General features: G+C 35.6%; 1 protein-coding gene across 1 annotated transcript in view; it reads right to left on the bottom strand.

The window, feature by feature from the left end:
• Window positions 1–479: 479 nt before the first annotated feature.
• SEC23A (SEC23 homolog A, COPII coat complex component) overlaps window positions 480–24,394 on the bottom strand; it is a 29,420-nt gene continuing 5,505 nt past the window's right edge. Inside the window, exons 3-20 of the mRNA XM_027720227.2 lie at window positions 24,040–24,097; window positions 23,694–23,780; window positions 22,281–22,517; window positions 22,102–22,181; window positions 21,168–21,312; window positions 20,682–20,840; window positions 19,846–19,961; window positions 17,626–17,749; window positions 16,406–16,486; window positions 14,613–14,702; window positions 13,233–13,339; window positions 12,071–12,224; window positions 11,294–11,371; window positions 10,082–10,243; window positions 8,513–8,599; window positions 6,871–7,026; window positions 6,218–6,283; window positions 480–1,917 (exon numbers count right to left, since the gene is read on the bottom strand). Coding sequence (XP_027576028.1) covers window positions 1,828–1,917; window positions 6,218–6,283; window positions 6,871–7,026; window positions 8,513–8,599; window positions 10,082–10,243; window positions 11,294–11,371; window positions 12,071–12,224; window positions 13,233–13,339; window positions 14,613–14,702; window positions 16,406–16,486; window positions 17,626–17,749; window positions 19,846–19,961; window positions 20,682–20,840; window positions 21,168–21,312; window positions 22,102–22,181; window positions 22,281–22,517; window positions 23,694–23,780; window positions 24,040–24,097 — 2,077 coding nt within the window. The 3' untranslated portion in view covers window positions 480–1,827. The remainder of the gene's footprint in view (window positions 1,918–6,217; window positions 6,284–6,870; window positions 7,027–8,512; window positions 8,600–10,081; window positions 10,244–11,293; window positions 11,372–12,070; window positions 12,225–13,232; window positions 13,340–14,612; window positions 14,703–16,405; window positions 16,487–17,625; window positions 17,750–19,845; window positions 19,962–20,681; window positions 20,841–21,167; window positions 21,313–22,101; window positions 22,182–22,280; window positions 22,518–23,693; window positions 23,781–24,039; window positions 24,098–24,394) is intronic.

Genomic DNA, 24,394 nt, shown 5'->3' on the forward strand with positions numbered 1-24,394 from the left:
GGATAGTGATTAGGTGCAATGGTCCTCTTGTTCTCTCCCATTTCCAAAAGATCTCTGACAATGTTAAATACCCGAAGGTACAAAATAAGCTAATGTTGCCAAAAATTTGGATTAAAAAAAAAATTATTACAAGGCGAAAGCTGGTTAATGGAAGGAAAGCACAAAAAACCCCATCCATTATCATGACTTGGTGATGAATTGATTTCCTAGGCAAACAGTACTTAACTGCCAAGTAAATTGGACATATTTGGTGTTGTAAGAAAAATTAAGCTGTTTATTAGCTAAAACAAAACAAAGTCAAGAGGGCTACTGAATTATCATCTTCTAAACTAGCGTAAACAGTTCAGTACCTCTGGAAGTTTGATACCAATAATTACAGGAATAAAAGTGGTGAAGTTATTTTAAATTTTGTCACTACTACCTTTATTTCCACATTTCATTTCAAGAACCAACAGAAATCAGCGCAATAAATACAAAAGTGAGAGAAAAACATGTATTTTATTTGTTTTGAGGCAAATGGAGTTCATCTCATTTAGATCAAAGAAATGGAGAACAATCGATTTAATCAAGTTTTTTAAGAATTTACAGAAAAACCACCCTCATGCTTCTCACACCAGTAAACGACTGAATTTCCTATGCGAAAACCTTCTTCCTTTAGACTTGGCACAAATTTTTACTGCCCACTACCACACTTCACATCTTTGCTTGTCAAAACGTCATATTACCTATGTAAACGTGTTTTATGTGTAAACTTCAACAAGTAAATGGGAAAGTCTAATTTACCCATCCAAAAAAAATTAAGTATGAACTAAATAGCAAATTAATTACATCATATGCTATGTAATACTGTTTCAAAAAGAACTACAGCCTGTGGAATTTATAATAAAAAAGATGCAGAAACAAAAAGCAGATGTGCAGTGTCATGCATTAGTGTAGTAACATTATAAGGCAATAGTAAAAAAGGTGGATTTTTTTTTTTAAGTATACTTGCCAAGACAAAAATCAAGGCTGTACTCTTAGTCAGTTCTGTTTGGTAGTGTAGGATTTCTTTTTAGCTAAAAGTAGAACTAGTTTTTTTTGAGCATATTCACCTGTTAACTGTGTTTGATAATACTTTTTTGTAAAAATACATGTGGATTTAAATTTCGTGCAACAACAGATTTTATACTTTTCAGTTCAAATTCTCTGTGTTGAAATAAAGAAAAACTCTGTTCCCAAAGAATCAAATCGCATAAATGGGAAGAAATATTTGAAATTAAATACCCCTAAAATAAACACAATACATGAACAGTAATATCTCTGCAGGCAATGAAAGTTCATCAGCCTAAGTCAAAAGACTGAGTTAATATCATTTTTATATGTTTTTTGTTGGTGCTTTGTTCACTCCATGCTCAAACTGAGTAAGCAAAAGTAATCATGTGGCAGTCTGGAAAGCCCGACATCACCAAGGATTTCCTTTATTGTTCAATGGGCCTTAGTAGTGCTGAGCAGAATCAACCCCAACGCTTTAAAAAGGAAACTGAAATTACATCTCAAAATTGTTGCAAATGATCTCAAAGTAATTATAATATCACAGTAATCAAAATAACTGTTCTTTTTCCTCTGCTTATAACTTAATTTACTACCTCTCATTTTTACAAACTGCAGTTCACATTAAAACATTTGCTGATAACAAAAGCTATTCTTTGAAAACAACACTGCTTTACATCTAGTCAGGCAGCTTGTGCATATCAGAGCATTCTGTCAAGTGAGACATGGGAAAGGGGAAAGGAGAAAAAGCTGAAATATGGCTGCAGATTATCTGTGCCTTTAGTGCACTGCAGAATCTCAGGCAGCACTAGAGACAGCAAGTTTCTTCAGATGATCCATAAATACTTGCAAGCTGACATCATCAGTAAGAATGGGTGCTCCAGACTCCTATGAAACAAGAGAAACAAGAAGAACTGATTATGCACATTGTGAAGAAAAAGCATTTTAAGGCACAATATGTTCCACTGAATAAACATTTTATAAATTTAGAAAGACCTTAGAAGCACACCATTACTGAAATTCTCCGACCAAAAAAAAACCAGCAGACTGTATATTTACATAAATTTTCATATGTTTACATGAATTCAGGCACAACCCACAACTACAGTCTTTCATATTCATGCATACAGAAATGAGATGCTGTATAGCAAGATTTACATCCCCCAGACAAAACTCACGAGTTTTTGACAGCTGCCAAATACTAACTTACAAATTTTTAGAAGTAAATAAAATTTCAGTGGTGCAGTTCCTGTATGATTCCTACCTCAGTGGAGCAGACAAAGGGGAAAGAAACAGTAATATGCAAGTGACACAACTAACAAATCAGTATCTGTCAGTGAAGCTCAGACATATCAAAATGATGAAAGGAAGAAACAAATCCACTAAGGGTCTGATTTGACACCGAGCAAAGGTCAACTGGCTTTCCCAAGAAGAGCTGGGCAAACTCTCTCCTCCTATAGCTCTGTGCCACCTCAGAGAAAGACCAAAAAATCTGAAAGTCACAAAAAATCAGAACACAAAAGCTCTGAAAAAACCTTTTGGGTGGATTCTTGCAATTTACTTTTTGACCTCAGAAGTATTTTAAGAAATTCAAGAAGTTCTAAATGGTCAGGTTTTAATTACTACTTTTGAACAAATTTAGAGTCAAAACAGCAGTTGGCAACTCTGCAAATGTTACATAGCAGCTCTCTTAAGTCTTTTGAGACCAGTCTGCCACTATTTCCATTTACAGCTATAGTAAGAAGTCCTATAAATCTCAACAATTCCACCATTTCAAAGGTACTAAGCACTCACATTTACAAATTAAACTAGAGCTGTCTGAACTGTTGCAAAGTCTTCCAAAACACAGACATAAAAGTCTTAATGAGGATTCTTAGAAGCATCTTTTTGAGAACGGTGGTTTTTTGAGAACTGGCTAAAACCAGTTCTCAGTTAATAATCAAGGGACAAATCCAAGTGGAGTAAGATTTCTTGTATCACTACAATACACATCTACTCTCAGGGAAGGCACACGAAGTTACCTATTGGTTGATGGCAGCAAGGTGAGATTAAAGGACGCTTTACTTCCAAGCCTGTTAAATACTAAGCCTGAACTCTCTTATTTAAGAATCATAGAATCATTTAGGTAGAAAAGACCTTTAAAGTCATTGAGTCCAACCATTAGCCCAGCACCACCAAACCCCCCCACTAAACCATACCCGTAAGTGCCCCATCTACGTGTCTTTTAAACACCTCCAGGAATGGTGACTCCACCCATTACCTGGGCAGCCTGTTCCAACCCTGTTGACAACTCTTCCTGTGAAGAAATTTTTCCTAATATCCAATCTAAACCTCCTCGGGTGCAACTTGAAGCCATCTTCTCTTCTCCTATTGCTTGTTGCCTGGGAGATCGACCCCCACCTCTCTACTACCTCCTTTCAGGTAGCTGTAGAGAGCAATAAGGTCTCCTTTGACCCTCCTTTTGTCCAGGCTAAACAACCCCAGTTCCCTCAGCTGCTCCTCATAAGACTTACGCTCCTGACCCTTCAGCAGCTTTGTTACCTTTCTCTGGACATGCTCCAGCACCTCAGTGTCTTTCTCATAGTGAGGGCCCAAAGCTGAACGCAGGATTCAAGGTGTGGCCTCACCAGTGCCGAGTATGGGGGACAATCACTTCTTTGGTCGTGCTGGCTACACTACTTCTGATACAGGCCAGGATACCACTGGCCTTCTTGGTCCCCTGGGCACACTGTTGGCTCATGTTCAGTCACCTGTCGATCAGCACCCCTAGGTCCTTTTCTGAAAATTTCAACTGCATCTTCAATAACCAACCACATAATAGAGATGCATGAAAACTTTACTGCTATCTTCTGAAAATGTTTTTCATACTGTAAAGGCACCGACCTATTAAAGCCTAAAGAAAATCTTTACTTAGAATATTAAAAACCAAACTAGGCCATTCATCACCTCCTGAAACACGGTTTCAGTGGTGTGTGGGTGCCCTCTTCAGGTCAATGTGGACTTTCAGTTGTGCACAAAATAAAATTATATGAAACAATCTAGGGAGCACATGAAGAAAACAAAAGCAAGATGCAAATCAGTTTTAAATTGTCTCTAAACTGTCACATTTCTCATTTCATAATTTGTACTTTATTCAACTTTGTTCACAAAAATCCCTGCAAACACAAGAGCATATTATGTTGAGCACATACACTGCAATGCCACTGGGGAGATTAATACATTTATGTTACCCTAGAATTCCTCTCACAATTAAAAGGGAAAGCTGTCTTTTGTAAGACGTATTGAAGAGTCTCACCTATCCAGCATGAATAATTTTCTTAGAGCAGATAAAGAATTGTTTTGTATTTGCATTTACATTTGTAATACTGCTTCACTTGCTGACTAATTAAATGAGCAGAAAATAGTTGTCCTGTACTGCTGGAAATGTGAATTTCAAAAATTTCCAGGTAATGTTTAGATAAAAACAAGACCTTCCAAACTACAGGATTTGTGTGTATGTTGTGGGGTAAACATGATGAAGAGAGATAGTAACAGACGGCTTGTTAGGTTATTGATGTTGGAGGCAAGGGAATTTGGGATTTGGGTTCAAATCATGCTGGCTCCAACATAGTACAGAGTTTTCAAGTATTTTCACTCTGGAGCCCAGTGCTCTTCACTGCCCGAAGCTTCATTAGAACCAATTCATCCTATGAAAATGTAACCCTGAAAAACTTACCTGACAAAGACCACTGCCAAAAGATTGCTACAGAGCTTCCTCACTCATGACTTTACACTGTCAACACTTCAGCAAAATACTCCAAGAGCACAGTTAATATGTAGCTTCAAGTGCCTGATGCCATTACAGTTGCATGAGAAAATGACACTGCACTAGCATTCACCCACAGCAGTGCTTCTTTTCCCACTAAAGAAGCTGAATGTGGAAGGAAAACATGGAAAAAGAGATGCAACATTCAAGAGTACAAGCTGCTCCAGAAAGTTTAACTTGTGAACTCTTACATAACTTCCTTCCTGAAGACAAGATTTGTAAACTGATTCCTGGTCAACTGGGCCACAAAAATTCTGGAAAATGTCAGTACGCTGGCACTGATCTATTTTCTTGTTCTTGTCCATAACTATCGCCAACATTTACTTCCCCTATTGCAAAAAGGTCCCTTAGTCTTTATGTGTGGTAAGTACTCTCATTGCCAGGATTGTGAAGGTATTTATAGGGATGAGGTCTAAAGCTCTGTGAGATAGGTGGCCAAGGAGATAACAATACAAGGCTGCAACATGCTGACTGAAGAGGAAGCCATAAGATGAAGGTCAAACAGCTTCACTAATGGCTCAGCTGGGAGAGATGGCAATACTAAGGTGTTACAGTTTGGTTCTGCCCTTCAGCAAGATACGTACATGTTCATCTGCAAGCCACGTAGCTCAACCCAATCAGAGCTACCTAAACCCTCACTGTCCCTCCTTTATATATGAAAAACACACCCACCGACATGAAAATTATAAAGTGGCTGCTCTCCTACCATCTTTTATGGCAGCCAACAGGGAATCAATCCTGTTTGACTACAGCAGGTATAAAATTGGTATTTTAAGTCTGCCATGGTGTGGACAACCCTACCTCTCAGACAGGTTGATGGGTTTGCTCCTCTCTCCTCCCAAAAGCAGGAACACCTCTTTGGTAACATTTGTGCCTCTGCTATCTAGCAGATAATACTCGATGAAACTAAACTTAATTACAAGTTAAGTTTAATGAATTGTAAACTGCAAACTCAGCTTAATCAATCATTGGCTAACCTTAACATATTTGGAGCTAAGGCAGCAACTGCATTCCAAATCTTCACATCTGTACCTCATTAAACTATCTATTTTTGATTTTGCAAAATTGTCTCAGTGAAAGTCCTCGAGGGGTCTCTGTCAGGCAAACATCAAATCTGTACTCTTAAGACAACACTGCATAAGAAAGTTGGTTAAACATGAAAGCAGTCTAACAGAAGCTTAAAATAGCAAACCAGACTGTTATTGTCTAGAGACTAGAATTTTCTTAACTTTTATAGTTTTGGTTACATCAGACCAAAACTTAATTTCTTTTTCAGTTTCGAAACTTGGCATTATTACTTATATGTACACAATGTGTCACTTGACTTCTGAAATAGGGAAAAAGAAAACCGTGTACAAGCTTCATCAGCAGATTCATACTTACCTGTCCCCATGCATACATATTGTTATGAGTCTGAGAGGGATTTACTTTTGAAAGCAGGAAGCGAGCCTTTAAAAAACAAAACAAAGACAGTAAATTAATCTTCTCAAATAGGATTTTCTTGCACTCAGAAGAAAGTTGCACGTGTATTTGAAATATGTCATTTCTATTATTTGGAGATGCAGACACCTATCCAGAACGGCAAATAGCACCTCTATAAATAAATCTACTCCCTGGATGCCATAGCTATAATGCAGAATTGCTAAGAACTTTTTGATGTGGCTGAAAGTAAGCTTTTGTCTTTTTCTAAGCATTAACAAAGTAAATGTGAATATCAATAAGACACTAATGAAGAAGTTTTTAAAAAATAACACAAAGAATAACTGGTTCAGAGACCCACACAAGCACTGTCTTTTCTGTCCTACACACCTTACATAAAGAATCCAAGAGTCCAAGTCAGTAGGGTAAAAATAATAATAACTAACAGGATTTACAGATTAGAGAAAAAGCTGCTATTAAATATCTGGCTCTATAAAAGCTTTAAGATACAAAATGTTCACTTGCAATTTATATACATCTTAGCACAGAAATGCATGTTTACTACTAAAACATCTCATGACATTACCAACACACCATTTCCTAGATTATATAAATACCTGGCTTCCTCCATGCTCTGTATCAATGTATCTGGGCATTGGAAATCTGGAATGAAGAATTTCTTGGGCATCATCTATTGGAGCTTGCAGCAAGTGGTGAAAATTTTCATATTCCGGCATATCTTGGTACCCTGACTTACGCCACTGAGCTATGGTCTGGGCACAGGGAAAAGAAAGAAGTTTAGAACTGATTCGCCAATCTTTCTTAGAAAATACACAGGACTTTTCTGAGGAAAATGTGCCATTGGTGGTCTTTTTTCTATCACTCACCCCCTTCTGCCCTGTATGCAAGTTAATTTTTAAAAGCCAAGATGTGCGAGTAACATGCCACTAGATTTCTTTTTTTTTTTTTTTTAACTCTTAACATTTTGTGATCCATCTGTCTTTCCTCTTTTGTCATCTTTGGTATGTTAAATATTTAGTTTAGAAGGTCAAAGATACTATTTACACTTCTCTATTTTGCATGTCTATGAAACATAAGAAATAAGTATTTATACTGATATTTATCTTTCAGAGCTTGTAGCAAAACCTCATCACTTTCTAGCAGTGAAGCTGGCTGCACAAGGACAGCTCAGTGACACAGCCTGTTGTTAGGAAAGACCCCAGGGGGGACTCTCAGCAGGCATTCCTTCCTCCTCTTCTTGGCAGCTGCTTTTAAGCTGAAGGTCTCATTCCTGACTCCTGCTTGAGCTACACAGCAGCCACACCTGTGTCTGAGCATGTACCCTACTCATCCCAACTCCCATCCAGGTACCTGACTACCTAACTAGAACCTGGACCTGCTTCATCCCCATCGACTTGTCTGGTGATGTGGACTAAAGGCTGAGCCTGGCTACTGCCCACAACTACTCTGCTTGCCTTGCTCAGGTACACTGGGGGCCAGGTCTTCACTGGCAAGACCCCTGACTGCCTTGCAGTGATGATCAGTTCCCTGTTCCCTTTCCCTCACAGAGCAGCCCGCCCCTGCTGCTTCCTGACAAAACTGAGATAACATTTTGCTGCTTAAGAAGCATTGAAGTTTAGGAAATATTTTTATCAGTGCAGCTACGAGGATATGATCCAGAACAGTATTTTCCAAACTCTCAGCTGTGAACCATTTACAGTTGCAAAGTAGTAAAAAGTAGCAGTTCAGTTCCTCCAGAGAAGCAGAGAACTAGGAAATCACAAGCATTTGTATTTAAATTACTAAGGAATGTCTATCTACCTAACTACCAGGAGCAGTTCCATTCCTCCAGGACAGTGCAGATGAAGGGTGAATATAAAACTGTGTTCTGACTCCCTGTCCCTGAAGAACTAATTTAAAAGTCTAAAATAAATGAGTGAAAATTTGGGGAGAAAGGGAGGGGTAGGGAATAACACTTTTAAAGGTAGGAAAAATATTGATCTAAAACAAATAATCTGCATATTGAAGCTAATTAATCTTAAACTCATCATACGAAATAGGACCAAAACATCAAGTAATGTCAGTTATCTGTGTATAGGCATGTCAAAGTACCAAACTACAAACTTTAACTACAACTCTGCTATCAGCCAAGCAGATGACAGGGTTAAATACTAAGGTGCATTGGAACTGGTGCTTGACTTCCACAATGTAGCACTCCTATCAAAAAAGAGTATTTATGTAAGCAGTGACAACTCTTACCTCTCCATGATAAATAAGGATTTGGAAAAAGGTGTCCATAAGGAGAATGCGATCTGGTAAAATGCTGCTGCTATCCAGAAGAACAGGCTAAGGTTTAAAAATAAATAAAAAATTACCAACTGATGCATAATTGGACAATCAGATGGCATTACCAGCTTTTTGAATCAGTAACTGAATCTTAGGAATCACTTACTAAAACTCCATATTTGCTCCTTTTCATGTCCCACATCTGCAACCCACACAATCTCATTCTGAAGTTATCCAGCCTGATTCTGAATACATAACTTCATGAAAGTAATAAAAAATGTATTCAAGACCTGAAACTTCTTTCATTATTATGCGCTTTTCTAGTCTTGCAAGTACCTCCATATTTATCTATACAATGTCATTAATTTGAATTGTATTTCAATGTATAAAGATTTAGAAGTTATTTGAGTATAAGATTTGGAGGCTACGGGTTGTTTGGGGTTTATTTTAGTCTTGTTCTTGCAGCTGTTATTACTGTGCCTATATATCCACCAACACTGTATATAGTAAATACGCATGACTTATGAAATCTAATGTAATATTTAAGGTTTTAATTCACCTTTTTAAGGGTAATGACAACATATTGGCACTATATGATTTAACTGAATCAGTACCATATGATGGACTTGAATCAATATTGCTAGGGATACCAAAAATATTAACCATTCCAAGAATGAAAAAAAAAAGTATTATTACTCATTCTACACTGAGATATCAGCTCCCGCTTAATCAGATTTCTCCTTTGCATCACACCAATGTGAATGCTTGTTTTTCATACATGGGAGAATGATCTTACACCTGTGAGCTTCACACGCCACCTTATTATTTTAAACTCCACTTTTAAAAGTCCTTTTTTTTAACCCCATGGATAGTTTAAAAAAAAAAAAATCCTAACAGAACTTAGAATTCCAACCTGCCAAGAGCTTTTACTACTATGTTTGTTTCACTGTCTCACTCTCTTTAATGTAGCAGATTATTTTGGCTGTCTCCTGTCTTACACTTCTTTCAGAAGCTTCTTGGAAGATCAGCTTTTTATTTTAGGTTTATACAGAACGTCCCATGACAAGGTCAACTGGAAGGTTCTGTACCAAATCTACACATAAATGGGAACCACATCAAAACTAGAAAGTTTGGATTAGGGCATTAAGATATAGGAAATTTTGTACATTTCAAAAAAACCCAACTTTTCTTTCAGACTCGACAGAAAAAGTACATTTTTAATTAAACCCATTTTTGTTTATATTTACATTCTGGAACCATGAACACAAAAGCAAATCTGCTACATCTCTCAAAAAATAACAAAAAAACCCATTCCTTAGTTTAAAACATCACCTCTTTAAAAAGCAACTTTTGATCTCAAGACATCTACATCAGAATTCTGAGATATGCCTTGTTCATAGCATGTTGTAAATTAAATGAATATTCTTTCTCATAAAGTAGATTATAAATCAACACCTTTTATAACATGCAATAGTGAGAACAAGAATCACTTCTCTCAAAAAAGCACCTCTTAACCTACTATGAACTTATATTTACTGATACCTCTGGAGGTCCATTGAAAGAGTAGGCATAAAGAATTGGTTGAACCATGATAAGCGACTGGGTTAGATCTTGACGCATAAAGTGATGACGATAGTATGAGCTCTCATCTGGACTGTTGTTAAAAACTTGTAAGAAAGGAGATCTTCTCAAGTGAAACATAAACTGCAAAACAAGAACCATTTGTTTGAACTCTCAGAGATAAAAAGGACAATTGTAGAAGGAGAGAAATGTTTTCCACAAACTACGAGACCAATGCCACAACAAAATTGAATTCTAACTCCTTTAATATTTCTAACTTGTATATGCAGCTCTGCCAGTTTTTATATACTCTCATGACAGTAGAAGAGGTATCAGAATGGATAAACCTACAAAGCCACTTTGAAGTAAGAGAAAAATTTAATATTTCTTCTTCTGCAGTACTAACTGATAAATAGTATGACTAAATATTGTTAAATCCTTTCTTTACTCTAAGTTCTACTGTTCCTGTGAGGAGGCTGCTGTGCTGGAACAAAGTAAGTTATAGCATGTGTACAGAAAAAAGAATATCAACCACAGCAAAGGTGAACTTTGCTAGTAAAATGGAAAAAGTATATCCCCTCATTACTGAATCAAATTTTCCACATGCTGAATCAGTCTCTCCACAACATTTAACACCTTGAGACAGACTGGTAGGTAGCTCAAACAGAAATATTATGGAAGTCTATGGAGAGTCCAAAAGTGACATATCTGGAGCCATCAGAATGGAGTAATTTATTAGAAGAGATTATTAGCAAAGAAACTATTCAAAGTTTAATATAACCAATAATGTTTCTTTTGTGGTCAGTATTGTAAATAATATGGGAAAGAAACAATAAAGCAAACCCATACATTTTCTTACATTTCTGAATTTCTTCATTAAAACAGTCCTTAAAAAAGTATCATTACATGAATTAAAATTCAGGTAGGATGAGGATTTCATTATAGGAAAAACAAAAAATATACACAGTTAGACTAAGTTTAACTGTAAGGGCAGAGGACAAAAGGGGATAGCAGCACAGGCAACAGAAGTGATTTGCTTAATGTCACACGGCAGACAGTAGCTGGGGGCAGGGGGTCTGTTCATTGTGATATCCAGCGTAATGTCTTACTTCACTCTGCGCTACAGGGCCTCTTTCTTCACTGAGCATTCTCTTTTTATCACTTATAGACAAACCTTCCAATAGACAAACTCACCTGTGGGTAAAGTGAAAAGGTTTCCGAAAATCTGAAAGAGTTTGGATCGTCCTTGTGATATTCTCCAAATTTCTGACACTGGGGCAAAAGAAAAAATTATCTAAATTCTAAATTAAGAAACATACTTGCTTGGTCATGCAATTACTGTAAGTTTGGTTTTATCAGACACATGACTTGTGGTGCTTACAACTTTGTTTACAAACAGAAATCTAGCAAAAACATTGACATAAGTTCTCAACAAGCAGTGATTTTCTTGCATATGTGGCTTTAATGGTTTTTGGGGTTTTTTTTCCCTAAAATCACTAAGCAGAGTCAGATGATTAAATTATTGAAAACTACTTACTTACAAGTAAAAAGAAAATAAATAAAAAAACCCAAACAGAAAATTGAACTTTTGAAAATAAAATTTTATATGGGTTTCTAGATACTTTGCCTGAGTTTTTTTCCCCCCTAAAAATATTTAATCTACGATATCGTTACAGGCAGCAGAAAGTAGAGAAAGCTTTGATTTCTGCAAATCTCATGTTATAATTTCTCTTAACTGCTGGCAATTACCACATGTTGAGGAAACATTAATCAACGGAAAACACACTTGCTTTTTTCTCATTTAAAATAGAATATCTTAGTTAATTCTGCATACCCTCATGTGAAAATGAAGCATTCAGTTCATTTTCTGTTTTTATTTTTAAAGAAACAATCACTGAACACTAGTCATTTAAGACTTATGTGTCTACAAGCAAGAAACCAATCTGACTCTTTCAATATGGTTCTTTTTACCAGGCGTATGAGTTGTCTGTCCAGCCACCTAAGCACATCAGGCCCCTCCTCTGTCTCTGCCCTGTACACTGCCAATCTAGCCATGAGAATTGCAGCAGCTTCCTGGTCAAAAGATGCAGCGATGTTTTGAATCTGGGTTTGTGCATCTGCCCAGCTGCAAAAGAAAAATACAATATTTTCATCACAGTGAAAGGAAAGATGTCCAACCACAAAATATCCCTTCAAAATTAAGGCAAAGAAAGTAGCATTAGCAGTTTAACAAACTGATGCTGAAGCTTCAAAAAATCTGCTGGGTATAAACAAGAAACCTCTCAGTTAGCCATTCTTTAATTAGAAACGTTCCTTATTTGTACAGATGCCATTCAACAAGTGAAATAAAATATAACGTCACTAAGTACAGCTATTATATTTTTTAAAAAATTAATTACGAAAGGTAAGTTACAAAAAGCACCATCCATGAAGCTTACCACATATTCCCACACTAGCAACTGTCTTGTGCACCTTGATTGTTCTTTTCAATTTATAAGGTGGACTATTAATCTCATCTTTTATCAGTTGCCAAGATTTTACTAATACAACTAATGTAAGTTAACAACGTAATCATATCAACAGTTAAGGCAAAGTTTTTTTCAATAAATGGAATTTTCCATTGAATTAACCAAGCAATGATCTCCTTCAGCTTAAAGGAAATGTCACTGGACATTGAAAAATGCCTTTATAATATTAAACATCACATCCTAAAATTGTGAATCAAGGAAACTGTAGGTAAGGGTTACACGTGCAAGAAGAGGTATTTACATTCCCCCTGAATTGCAGCTGGCATTCTCAAGTTAAGTTATGAAGTGATTGCTGCCATTCTGTAAGTCCAACCATCTCCTCAGCTTAAATCACAGAATTTCACTCAAAGCTTCCCCCTCGTCTAAAACCACTTGGTTTACTTCAGAGCACTCCTATCACATCATTATACAGCTACTGCAACTCTCAGAGAAAAATCATCCCACAGAACAAGAGAGGCAACTGTCTCAAAGGTATGCTCATGCTTTCACCACCTGTGGCACTGTATATCCCAGAATAAGAAAATAGGTACAAAATCTATAGAGTAAAAGGCATATATATATATATCCTGATCTTTCAAAATTCATTCATCACAAATAGAACATACTTTCTGGCAACTGTGGTCACTCTGATACGTCTCTGTCCACTGGAATGTTGGTACTGAGTCACAAACTGGATTGCACCACGTCCTCCTTGAGGAATGGGAGCATTGTGCTAAGTACAGGAGGAAAAAAAAATTAAATGAAGGAGAATCTCAAGATTTTACAGTATAAGTTGAAAGTATGTAACTAACGACTAGAAAATCATAAAATTCTTTGCAACAGGCAGCCCAAGTTATATAAATTAATTGTCTGGTGCTTTGAGTATCCTTACTAAATCTGGCTAATGCACTTGGAGACTATTAAGGGATATGTTGGAAGCAGTTGCTGTCTCCACCAGACATCCTTAAAGCAACCAATGCTCTCTCTTTCCACATACCCTTACAGAGACAACATTTTCCAAGGGGCCTTACGATTGCTAATTTCATTACATTCTATTTGAAGACCTGGAATTACAGGACAAGAAACCTGATATTAGTCTAAAATGTTGAATAATGAATATCCAAAACTGCTGTCAAAACAAAGATTGGAATCCAGGTGTAAATTGAAATTTCAAAACTCTAGTCAGTGGAAATACAGGTTTACGAACTAATTAGGAAAGTAACTCAAAAGAGAAAGATAGTTGAAATTAGTTACCACATATCATGACTTGGCCAGTTTTAGAGCTACTAATAAAATGAGACCAAAACAAATATGCAAAAAGTAAAATGAAAAATGGCTAAGGTAAGTTCAAGTTTTCAAACCTTTGCATAGATAACAAACTATGAAATACAGCATACTAATTATATAGAAACTACAGTCAGCTCACGTAGTTCCTGAGCCTCAAATATTTGGAAGAAGAGGAAGTATGGGAAGGAGTGGCACATTTGCTCCTCATATTTTCATCCTCTTTCCTAGCAGCCCCTCAGGGAAACAGGAAACCAGGCTATATGCCCCTGACACCTTTCAATGAGGCCAATCTTTACTTGGAAATACTGAGCAGTTGAAGCATAAATTAAAATGTGACATTATATAGTAATTACCTTGTAACTAAAATATCAGGGAAATACTGAAAAGCACTTTTAAATACGCAGATTACAGTATTTTCATATAATGCAATTGAAATATATTTAATAAGTAACACTCTGAAAGGAAAAATTGGAGTTAAAAGATTATGAACACTATCCAAAATTTGTAGAGCTCTTTGGTTCCCATTACCATAGTCAAGAAGAAGATTAGCTCATCGTCAAGCAGTTAGTGTCCATCTCTAAATTTTGATAAAACAAAATGGCAGCATCATTTGTATCCCTGCTACTGTGCTTGGGGGAACCACACAAAACTACAGGCTTCAATATTTACATAAAATAAGATTACTGTGTTTAGTAGACGAGTAGACAAATATTTATTACCTGGTTTACCACCTCAAAGTACAGTGCAAGCGTTGTAGTAGGATTAAGACCACAAATCTTCCACTGACAAGTGCCTCCTGTTCCAATCTCCTGCAGAAAGATTTTATAACACTTTTACAAACTAGAACTATTTCCTTGTTTGTGAAATACAGCATCTAGCCATTATACATAACTGTTTAGAACTACTGTCACAAGCTTTCTCCCTGTTCAATCTGTCACCTTTCCACACACTCTTGCAAAACAACTGTAGCACTGGTTGTGGGAATAATAATAAAAAAAAAAGATTGTTGTTTTAAAAGATTAAAACATTTATAAGACAAAGAGCTAGCATTAGAAAAAGTTAAAAAGCAGCTCAGAAACAGGAAAAAGACTTTGCTTAAACAGCCCCAAGATAAAGAGGCAAGAAGCACGTGTAAGTGGAAAGCCCTCTTCTAGGGCACAGCAGTAAAACTTCATGTAGTGAGCTTACATAGTATATTGTATAATATAACTAATAACTAGGAAGGTAACTGTACAGAGATAGTGACCTATTTCAACTGACAATTCTTTTTTGGCATCAAAGGAACATAAATATCCAGAAAAGCCCATTAAAATAATTCATTAACCATAATGGACACAGTGAAACTGAATAAAACATTCAAGGAAAATTATACTGGCAATATTGTCACTGTGCTTGTATTCGTTTAGAAGCATTATAGCTACAGGAATTGTCCGGTTCCCACTGAAATGAGCTGCATCCTCATTTTATTCATGTTTTACCCCAAAATTTTTAATTTGGATAATTTCAACAAAAAGGTGTTTGGAATATAAATTATATAATTGCAAGGCAAAAGAATGATAGAACAGACATGAATTCACAACTGAATTTCCTATTACATCCTATGAAATAGATATGTAGTTTAAATAAGATGATGTACATTTAATTGGTTTTTTGGGGTTTTAACATTTTTTGTAATATATGTGGTCCCTTCAGGCAACAAAATATTAAAATCTGTACCATATCACTGAGAAAAAAAAATGCTGATTATATAGAGATTTTTAATTCACAAAGATGCAACCATAAACACAAGGAAAATTTAAGGAATGAAAAATGCTTGATTAAAGCAGGCCATTTGTGAGCATTTTCAAACTGGAAAGTGCTCTATTATGCAGACTGTTAGGAACAAAAATGAGACTTCTCAAATGTAAGACATTTGGTTACTTGCATTAATTGTTTTTTATTAGTAATCAAATGTTAAGAATATTATCTGATAAGAAAATAAGTGATGATTTAAGCCTAATATAATTTAAAGGAGTTACTTCAGGAGCCTGCAATAGTTGGATCTTCCAATAAATTAAATGTGCATTTGGTGAAACAGCTACAGAAATGGGAAGGCAGAATCAAGATAAAAGGGATGTTTCCACAGTCTTGTATCCTTCTCTTCTCTCAAGTCTTTCTAAAAAATGTATTTTTACTGTTCACTTTAGATAAAAGGACATAGCTCTGATTTTAACAATAAAGCATTGGTTTCTGCTACATCAGGGTGTAATTTCTGCATAATAATTTTACAGCAACAAATCTAAACAAGTGGACAAATCTTAACAAGGAACAAGGAGTCTGCAAGGTTTCATACAATGTGAATGTGACCTAGTAATGAATACAAGCTTGCACGTATTGAATTTAAAATTGGTAAAAATTGAACACTATTTGCTCCATTTATGGAAAAGTTTCAGCGTCTCTTCAAATCCAGAAATCTTAAATCCTATTTTTCCATAGTAGGATATTACCCTCATTATCAGCAAAGTTTACTTACATTTTCTGAGACACAAGGTCCTTTAGAGTTGAGAGAAACACAGGGTCCAATTGCTCCAGAAATCTTTACTTCTCTTGAAGTCTTCATATTTAGAACAAAAACATACATTACCATGCCATGCTCAAGAATTCAGTCTTATTTTATCATTAGATAATTAAAACCTCAATGCATATCACATTATTGATACCTTTAGGAAAGGTTATACATACAATAATGCTTAGAGAAACTTTCCATGTGCTTACTTTCTACACTTAATTACATTTGTTTGCTGTACCAATTAGTACACCTGAAACAACAGTACAAACATAAATTAAAACATGGAGAAAAGTTGCCTGATTTATAAATGTGAGAGCCTATAAAGTATACTGGGTAATGTGTCTTTTCTAACCAAGAGATTAAAATATTCACAAGATAAGTGTACAACTGAAGATTGGAAAGATAATGATACACATATCCCAAAATGCATTTATATTCTATCTCCTAGACACACGCAGCTAAAAGCAAGATCCAGTTATTCACATTTTTCCAATGTCATTTTCCTGTTTGAAGTGATTTGTACATCCCTCTAGACCTGGGGCTCCCTTTTTACATTTTCCAGGATCTTCCAACAAAATTCACAAGAAAATGTATACAAAAAAAAAAAGGTTCAACTATTTGTCCCAGTAAAACAGAATTTTACTGAAAGTGAAAATAACCTCATATTCTTCTACAAGGCAGGACGGCGATATTTTTCAAGAAACATCATGGAAGACAATACCTGAACCTATAGCACATTCAGCTCTAAGCTTCTCAAAAGGGTGGAGGTGGAAATGACCATTGTTTAAGTGCCACAATGGATTCTGAAAAGGATGGAAAATGAAAGGAAACCTGTCCTGAACTACGTAGAGAAGTTGGACCAAAACCCAAGGAACACTCACTACTGATATCAAAATCAAAGCACATGGCATTTTGAGTTTCTAACAGAGACGTTTATTTTAGTTTAGTTTCTCTTTTAGCTGTCACTGAATGCAGAGTGAGAAGGAATTACCACTATACCTAACTCACATTTACAGAATCACAGAACTACAAAAAGATAGCTAAGCAGTAACAGCTATATCCAAGCCAACCTTAACACATCTGTTTAGCATGTTTTCCTAAAAATTCCTTTAAAGGGCAAAGATTCCACAGTTTGTAGCCATCCTATTCCAGAGTTTCACTAGACTGAATTTTTCTATGCTTACCTTTATTTCTAATGTGCCACCAAATCCCATTTTAAATTGTCCTTGCATATCTTTAGTGAATACTCTCTGAAAGGTCTGTTTGAATAAAGATGTATTGAAAGAGTCTCCCATTACCATGTAGCCTCTAGACAACAACAAAACAAACAAAACCCTTGAGTTAAAATAGATTACTTATTATGCAATAATTTAGCACATGGGATTTACATAGCTTATTTCCATTAAAGACTAAAACTAAAGACAGTTCATTGTGAGGTACATTTTTGCCTTCTTAAAATAGACTAACATTAAATTAGTATTTTGCTACAATGTTAGGGATGAAATTTTTAAGTTAGCTTCTTGCCCTATGCATCTTGAGGTTATTATAATATGTAACAAAATCACTGGGAATATACTATATTGGACTTCAACATTTTAGATGTCCCAAAACTCTGTCATGCAAAGTCAGCTTACTTCTAATATTTACAATTCCAAACTATATTATTTTGGGTAGCTTATTCATTATTTCAGGCTTAAATCTATGCTCAAGAAGCATGATTTATTTTTATGCTTAGCAATATTTTGTGGATGTAACTGCAACACTTGCCACTTACCATGAAATACCATATAGTGCATTTAGAAAATAGTAATGGGAGATACTATTTTCATTCATCTAAAAATATTAATTAAATTCTATTAGTAAAATATGTCAATAGGTCAAACATTACACCCAAAAGAAGTTGTCAGGTGGATATTCAAAGATAGAAGAAAATAGACATGGGTGGAATCAGAAATTCTTCCCTATATGTAGGATGTAACTAAAAAGAAAATAGGAACAGCTGTAGGAGAAATAGACAAACTATATATTAAGGATAGTTTTGCTAGAGGAGTGAAACCAGGGTGAGTCACATGAGCAGACAGAAAGAGCAAAATTACACCACTGTATATAGAAAAAACACAGCTTGAGTTCGATGCAGAAAAGGAACAGGTGTCAAATATGCAGATAAAATAATAAATTTAAACAAAGATTCTGAGCAGTGAAAACTCCCAACTTAGAGCTATACACACAGCTCCAAAAAGAAGCAATCTGGCAGTGTCAAGCTGGCCTGAAACTCAGTGGCATATCCTCATTACAACCTGTGGCTGCACTCTCATTCCTCTTGGATAGTGCATATGTAGCATGTGCTTAGGATCCTGTCATATACAGATATTGACACACAACTAAGAAGGCCTGTTACTCACAGATATAACAGTTATTAAACTAATAAGCAAAGATGCTTCATTAATTTTACCTGTACTTCATATTGACAAAACTAATGGTAACAAGCAAAAGAAATGAGTTTGGCACAAGAATCCAGAGTGAATACAGAAGACTAACCTAAAACTCAAGTAGTACATAAAGCAGATGGCTATACTAGGAAAGAAGAAGTATCGTAAGTGTAGAATAGGCTTTCAGAAAGAGAAAGAAAAGACAGGATTTGAAAAAATAAGGAGGAAGACTTGGGAGGATTTACCAAATTAATGAGTGAATTAGGAAATTAATACAAGCATGAGTGAAAAGCTATACCAGACTACAGAACTGTGTAACAGGAAAGGTAAGGGTGTTATACAATGACAGAAAATAGAGGAGTGGTTTCATGAGAAAGACTAGAACTTGCTTTAATTGTATCAAAGTGAACTGATGGCAAGACAAGCTGGAGGGAATACAAGATTGTGTCTGAAATGCAGATCTGGATAGGGGGAGCAAATATCAGGAGCAAGCGATGTACCTGATAATCACCTACACCACAAGTTGAACCTATAAACAATATATAAAAGAACGGCATAAACAAGACAGAAAGAAAAGAATAACAGAGCGTTTTGTACCACTCTGCAGAGTAAGAAAAACAAGGATGACGGGTCCTTATCTTTACTGAAACCTGCAGCTTACATATACACACATTGAAAAACAGAAATAGTGCATATGATAAACTGTCTGTTTAAAAGATATCTGTGTTATTCAAGCCTCAAACAGACCACATTAAAAGAAAAACCCCCTTTTATAAAACTCACAATTGTGGTGACAAACTTGCCAGAGGCTGAGAAATTCCAAAATTCCAGTATAAATACAACCAGCACAGTACAGAGTGTGTGTGTGCTTTTTTTTTAAAGCAGCTCATTTTTTGTAAATGCTTCCTGTTAAACAATTCAAGAAACCAAAAAATTGCATCTTCATATACTACTTAAAAATTAATAGACACATACCCAGTGTAGTTGGGACAACACTTCATCTCCAGAAGACCAGTCTGATCCAATGCACATGCATATATGTCAATAACATGACCATTTGTTGCAGCCCGATTAGCCAGGGCTTCAAAATGCTAAATCCAAGAAGAAAATACAGTTCATAGTAATTTACGATGTGAACTCTCCTCATCTTCATACTAAATCCTAAACTCCCAGAATTTTACTAAAACAACATTATCAGACTTTATTCATATAAAAGTATATTTTTAGCTCAAGTTAAAATTAAGACTGGAATTTCAACACTTGAGGTTTTTTTCTGATAAGCTGAGAGCCCAGTTCACACTAGAGAGAGCAGTGGTTGCTATTTAATCTAAATTTGCTATTTAATCTAAATCTAAAAAATTACCTTGATCTTTTTCTTTTTAAAATTTGCATTTAGTAGTAACACAGCACTGAATTTACCATTCCAATCTCATGTGTCTATAATGACAGGTGCCTGCGACTGAGCTAATTGTTTAAGCTTCCATTATAATCAGTTAAGATGAATTCAACAGGTTTTGGACGTAGTTCACCAGCCCAAATCTACATTTTAGATTAAATTAACCATGTCTAAACTCTACAGCCTAGCCCTCCCCCAACTACAGTTTTGAGCACCTGCCTTAGAAGTACCAGCCTTACACTAGATATACCATTTAGTAATATAAATTTTTTCTGACTTCAATCAGAGAAACACTCCAAAGAACTTTAATCTGACTAGAAAAGTTCTAACTCAATATACTGAAATTTCTGAAGACATTCTTAAGACACACCACTATTCAGAGCCAAGTGAACAAAAACACACCATCATCTCTTACCTTAGTACCCTTTTTCACATATTTTGCATTGTCTTTTTCAATATCATGCCATGATCTTATGGGTAACTTCAATTCATCCCCTACAACCATGCCAGGTCCCTGCGTAGCTGGGCCTCCAATGAACATCATTATACGTGCACCAGTATTAGGAAAAGTGCACTGCAGGAAATAAAAGACAAATAAAACCATCAGGTTTTGCTACAAATTGAACAAAATAAATAGCTGTCTGGGTATTTATCACACTGATAGGATTCTAACAACAACTGCACTTCTACAAAACTTAAATCTGCCATTAAAGTCTCAATTTTGCCTTATTAAAACATGTAAATGTCCACAATATTCTACGTATATAAGGGATGATATGCATCAGATCATCCTACAAATCTAATATGCATCAATTAGGAAGGTTTTTACATATTGATTGCAGCAGCTTTTCTGCAAGAAAATTATCTACATATTAGCAGAGCTGTAGTTAAAAGCTATTACCTCAAGGAGTCCTACAGCTATAGAAAGAGCCACTCCAGAAGAACGTAAGGGCCGTTTTCCTTGTGGAACAGGCCAAGGATCCCGTTGCAGTTCACCCAAAAGATCAGTTAGATTCATATCAATTTTCTGGACTGGTTGCAAAAATCTGGAAACAAATACATGGAATTAGTTTAGAATTAAATTATTAAATGAACATTTTATCAGTTGCTTACTAGCAATATATTAGACATATACCAGCAACATCTAATTCTAGATTCTAGTCTGGATTCAGAGCAATGTCTCTGCCTCACCAAGATAAAGCCATTTGGAATTATTACATACACACTCAACTTGACAAGTTCAGCAAGGAGCTTGTAAAACTAAAACTTACTGACTTAGAGATACCACCACTATCCAGAAAGAACCCTACTTAGTCAAAAGAACAGAGCAGGTGATGACCTATGAATCTCAAAAAGAAACTGAAGTTTCACTACTGCAGAGAAAATCTAAGATCAGAAGACAAATTAACATATAAAATATCTTCTGTGCTGCTGCAGGCAGTCTACAAATACAGCTATTTTCAGGAGGGCAGACTGGAAAACTGTCGTTCTCTTTTATCATTCCATAAATTTCTTCTGTCATAGTGGAACACACAAGAAAACCAAACACCAGGCTGGAATTTCCAAATGAGAGACAGAAGAGGAGTAGAAGAGGAAATAAAAGGGAAGGTACAACTGGATATCCACATAAGAACGGGGCACTAAAGAAGCTATTAACACTTTTCAGCACATCAGCCAATATATCTGTAACATGCATCTCAGAACACTTCCAAAGCATCATCCTGATAATTTTGCAATTACCCACTGAGCTGACTGTTTTCACTGTCTTAAAACACTGGTTTTCCAGTAAATCAGTGTAGTCAAGTTATCTGTTTTAGGTGTTTTAAGTAGATTACCTGTTAGAAGGTGGTGGCTGCTGCACTTGAGGACCTCGACCGACTTGTGAAACAGCTACTTTTGTAAGCCCTAGCATTTCCTGTAGTCAAATACATAAGATTTTATTACAAAATTTGTTTACAGACTATTTCATTATCATCACCTTGATGGCTTCCTTTTGTTTGCTTCAGTGCATTACCTGAAGCTGTTTTGCAGATAGGTCCTTTGTTCCTCTGAAGACATAACTTTTGGAAATTCCTTCACAGCCGAGTTCATGAACTTGCACCATTCGGCCAAAGGTAATGAGACCTACTAATGCAGTTGGTGGCAGGAGACTAAGGGACATCTGCATGGATTCCTTCAGAGCTTGCAAGTCTTCATCTTCCATGCATGTGTCCACAACATAAAGAAATATCAACGGCATCTGAGGACCACGCTTTGAGAAACACAATTATAATCACATGAAAAACAAATCTTCCAATATTTGCAGGATCACAAATTAACAAGTAAAGTACATTTTGTAAAAGTTTTAACTTTAATCATACCAATAATGTTAATGTTCCATCTACCTTAACTCCCTCTCAATTAGTCATCAGGATCTGGAACAAAACCCCTACCATAATGAACTCTGCACAAAAAGGAAATGGTTACTACAGAAGAAAGGAAAAAATCTTTTCAGGATGTCACAATAGTTTTGAAGCATGTGCCAATTACAATAAACTTTCATTGCTCCAAATGAACACAACAGTCACAAAGCTATTCACAATGATAAAATATTCCAAACTGATGACATTCTGTAGCATTTCACCTCATAATTTTACTCTAGAGATCATCAGTTCTTTTTATTCTATCCAAACTGTACTATAAGTAAACAACCCATTTACTTTGCATTACAAGAGTTGGCAAAAACTACAGATTCCGTTCAGTGTTCACTCTTCTTTTGATTAAAATTTGTAAGACTTCAGTGAGGATTCAGATTATGATCTGCCTCACTCAAGTCCTACAAATTTTAATCCTCAAAACTGGAATTTAGATATTACAAAAATTTGTAATTGCGAATATTTGCAATTTAGGGGTTTAGGTCCATTTTTTGTTTCTATTCAACTAACCTCCATGCTAAAAAAGGATGAATATTAAAATTTAAACACTTGAATTGAATACATATTAGCTGTTGTCTCCAAACCAGTTAGCCCTAAAACTAACTACTAATCATCCAAATACAAATTTCAATTCAAGTTATTAATGACAGGTCAATCAACAGTCAGACAAATTTGAACTGAAATTGCTTGAGCAACTAACAACAGTGAACAGCCTCCTGGCACAAACACAAATTAGCCCCCTTGTAAAGAAACAGACCTAATAGAAATATCACCTTTACAATAGTCCTCTCTTTTTCTTTCTTTTTTTTTTTAAACCAGTCTTATTAGCAATCCTAGTGTTCTTATAAAATGTTATGTTTTCCTTTTCCAACTGATGACATAAATGTTCAATCTACTAACAAGCACATATATACCCAGAGTCAATAAAATGCAGTGAAGAAGTAAAATTGAAATGAATTCTTTTTGTATATTGCAAGGCTATAAATGTCAAAGATTTTATCTAATGATTTTACCTGTACTACATATTCAATGCTGGAGAATTGAGGCAAAAGTTCAGCTGGCTGATTCATTTCAGATATGCCGGCATAGGTAGGAGGAAACTGCAAATAAAGCCACAGAAATTAAGCATAAATGAAAGATTAAAACTTCCACAAAAGCAAAAACATACATATGGACTACTTTGCAACAGATGTTCACTACTGTTGTTATGAAAAAAATATCAATGCAATGTCTGAAGATACAGTTGCATACTCCTGCTCTTGCTGTCTATTTCAGCTTGCAACTATAATTTGAAAAATCAAGATTTTCGTTTTGCCTTATAAAAATATCTTCTATACCCTGAATGTTTCATTTTCTTACCTGATTTCTCTGGTAACAGAAGTTGCAAGCCCAGAGTTTTGCTCGATAATCCACTTGGCTATAAAAGTACAATAAGAAAAGTTTATATAGCATGAACAATTCATTTTCCTCCACTGTCCCTAGAACACATTTCTTTTAGTGTTTCAAAAACACAGTGACTTTGGAAAAGCTTCCTTCTAATATACTTTCTCCTAAATACCCATATTACAAACTCAGAATAAGTGAAGTCTTACACAGATGTATCAGGCAAATTACTGTGCTTAAGGAGAAAGAATGGTCTTCAAGGAAAAGAAGAAAATAAGAAACTTAAAAATACTCAGCCCCTATACTAGAGACTTTCTCCATGCTTTTAGCA

Source organism: Pipra filicauda, unplaced genomic scaffold, assembly GCF_003945595.2.
Source record: "Pipra filicauda isolate LSUMZ 115617 unplaced genomic scaffold, ASM394559v2 scaffold75_size2874737_pilon, whole genome shotgun sequence".
NCBI lineage: Eukaryota > Metazoa > Chordata > Aves > Passeriformes > Pipridae > Pipra > Pipra filicauda.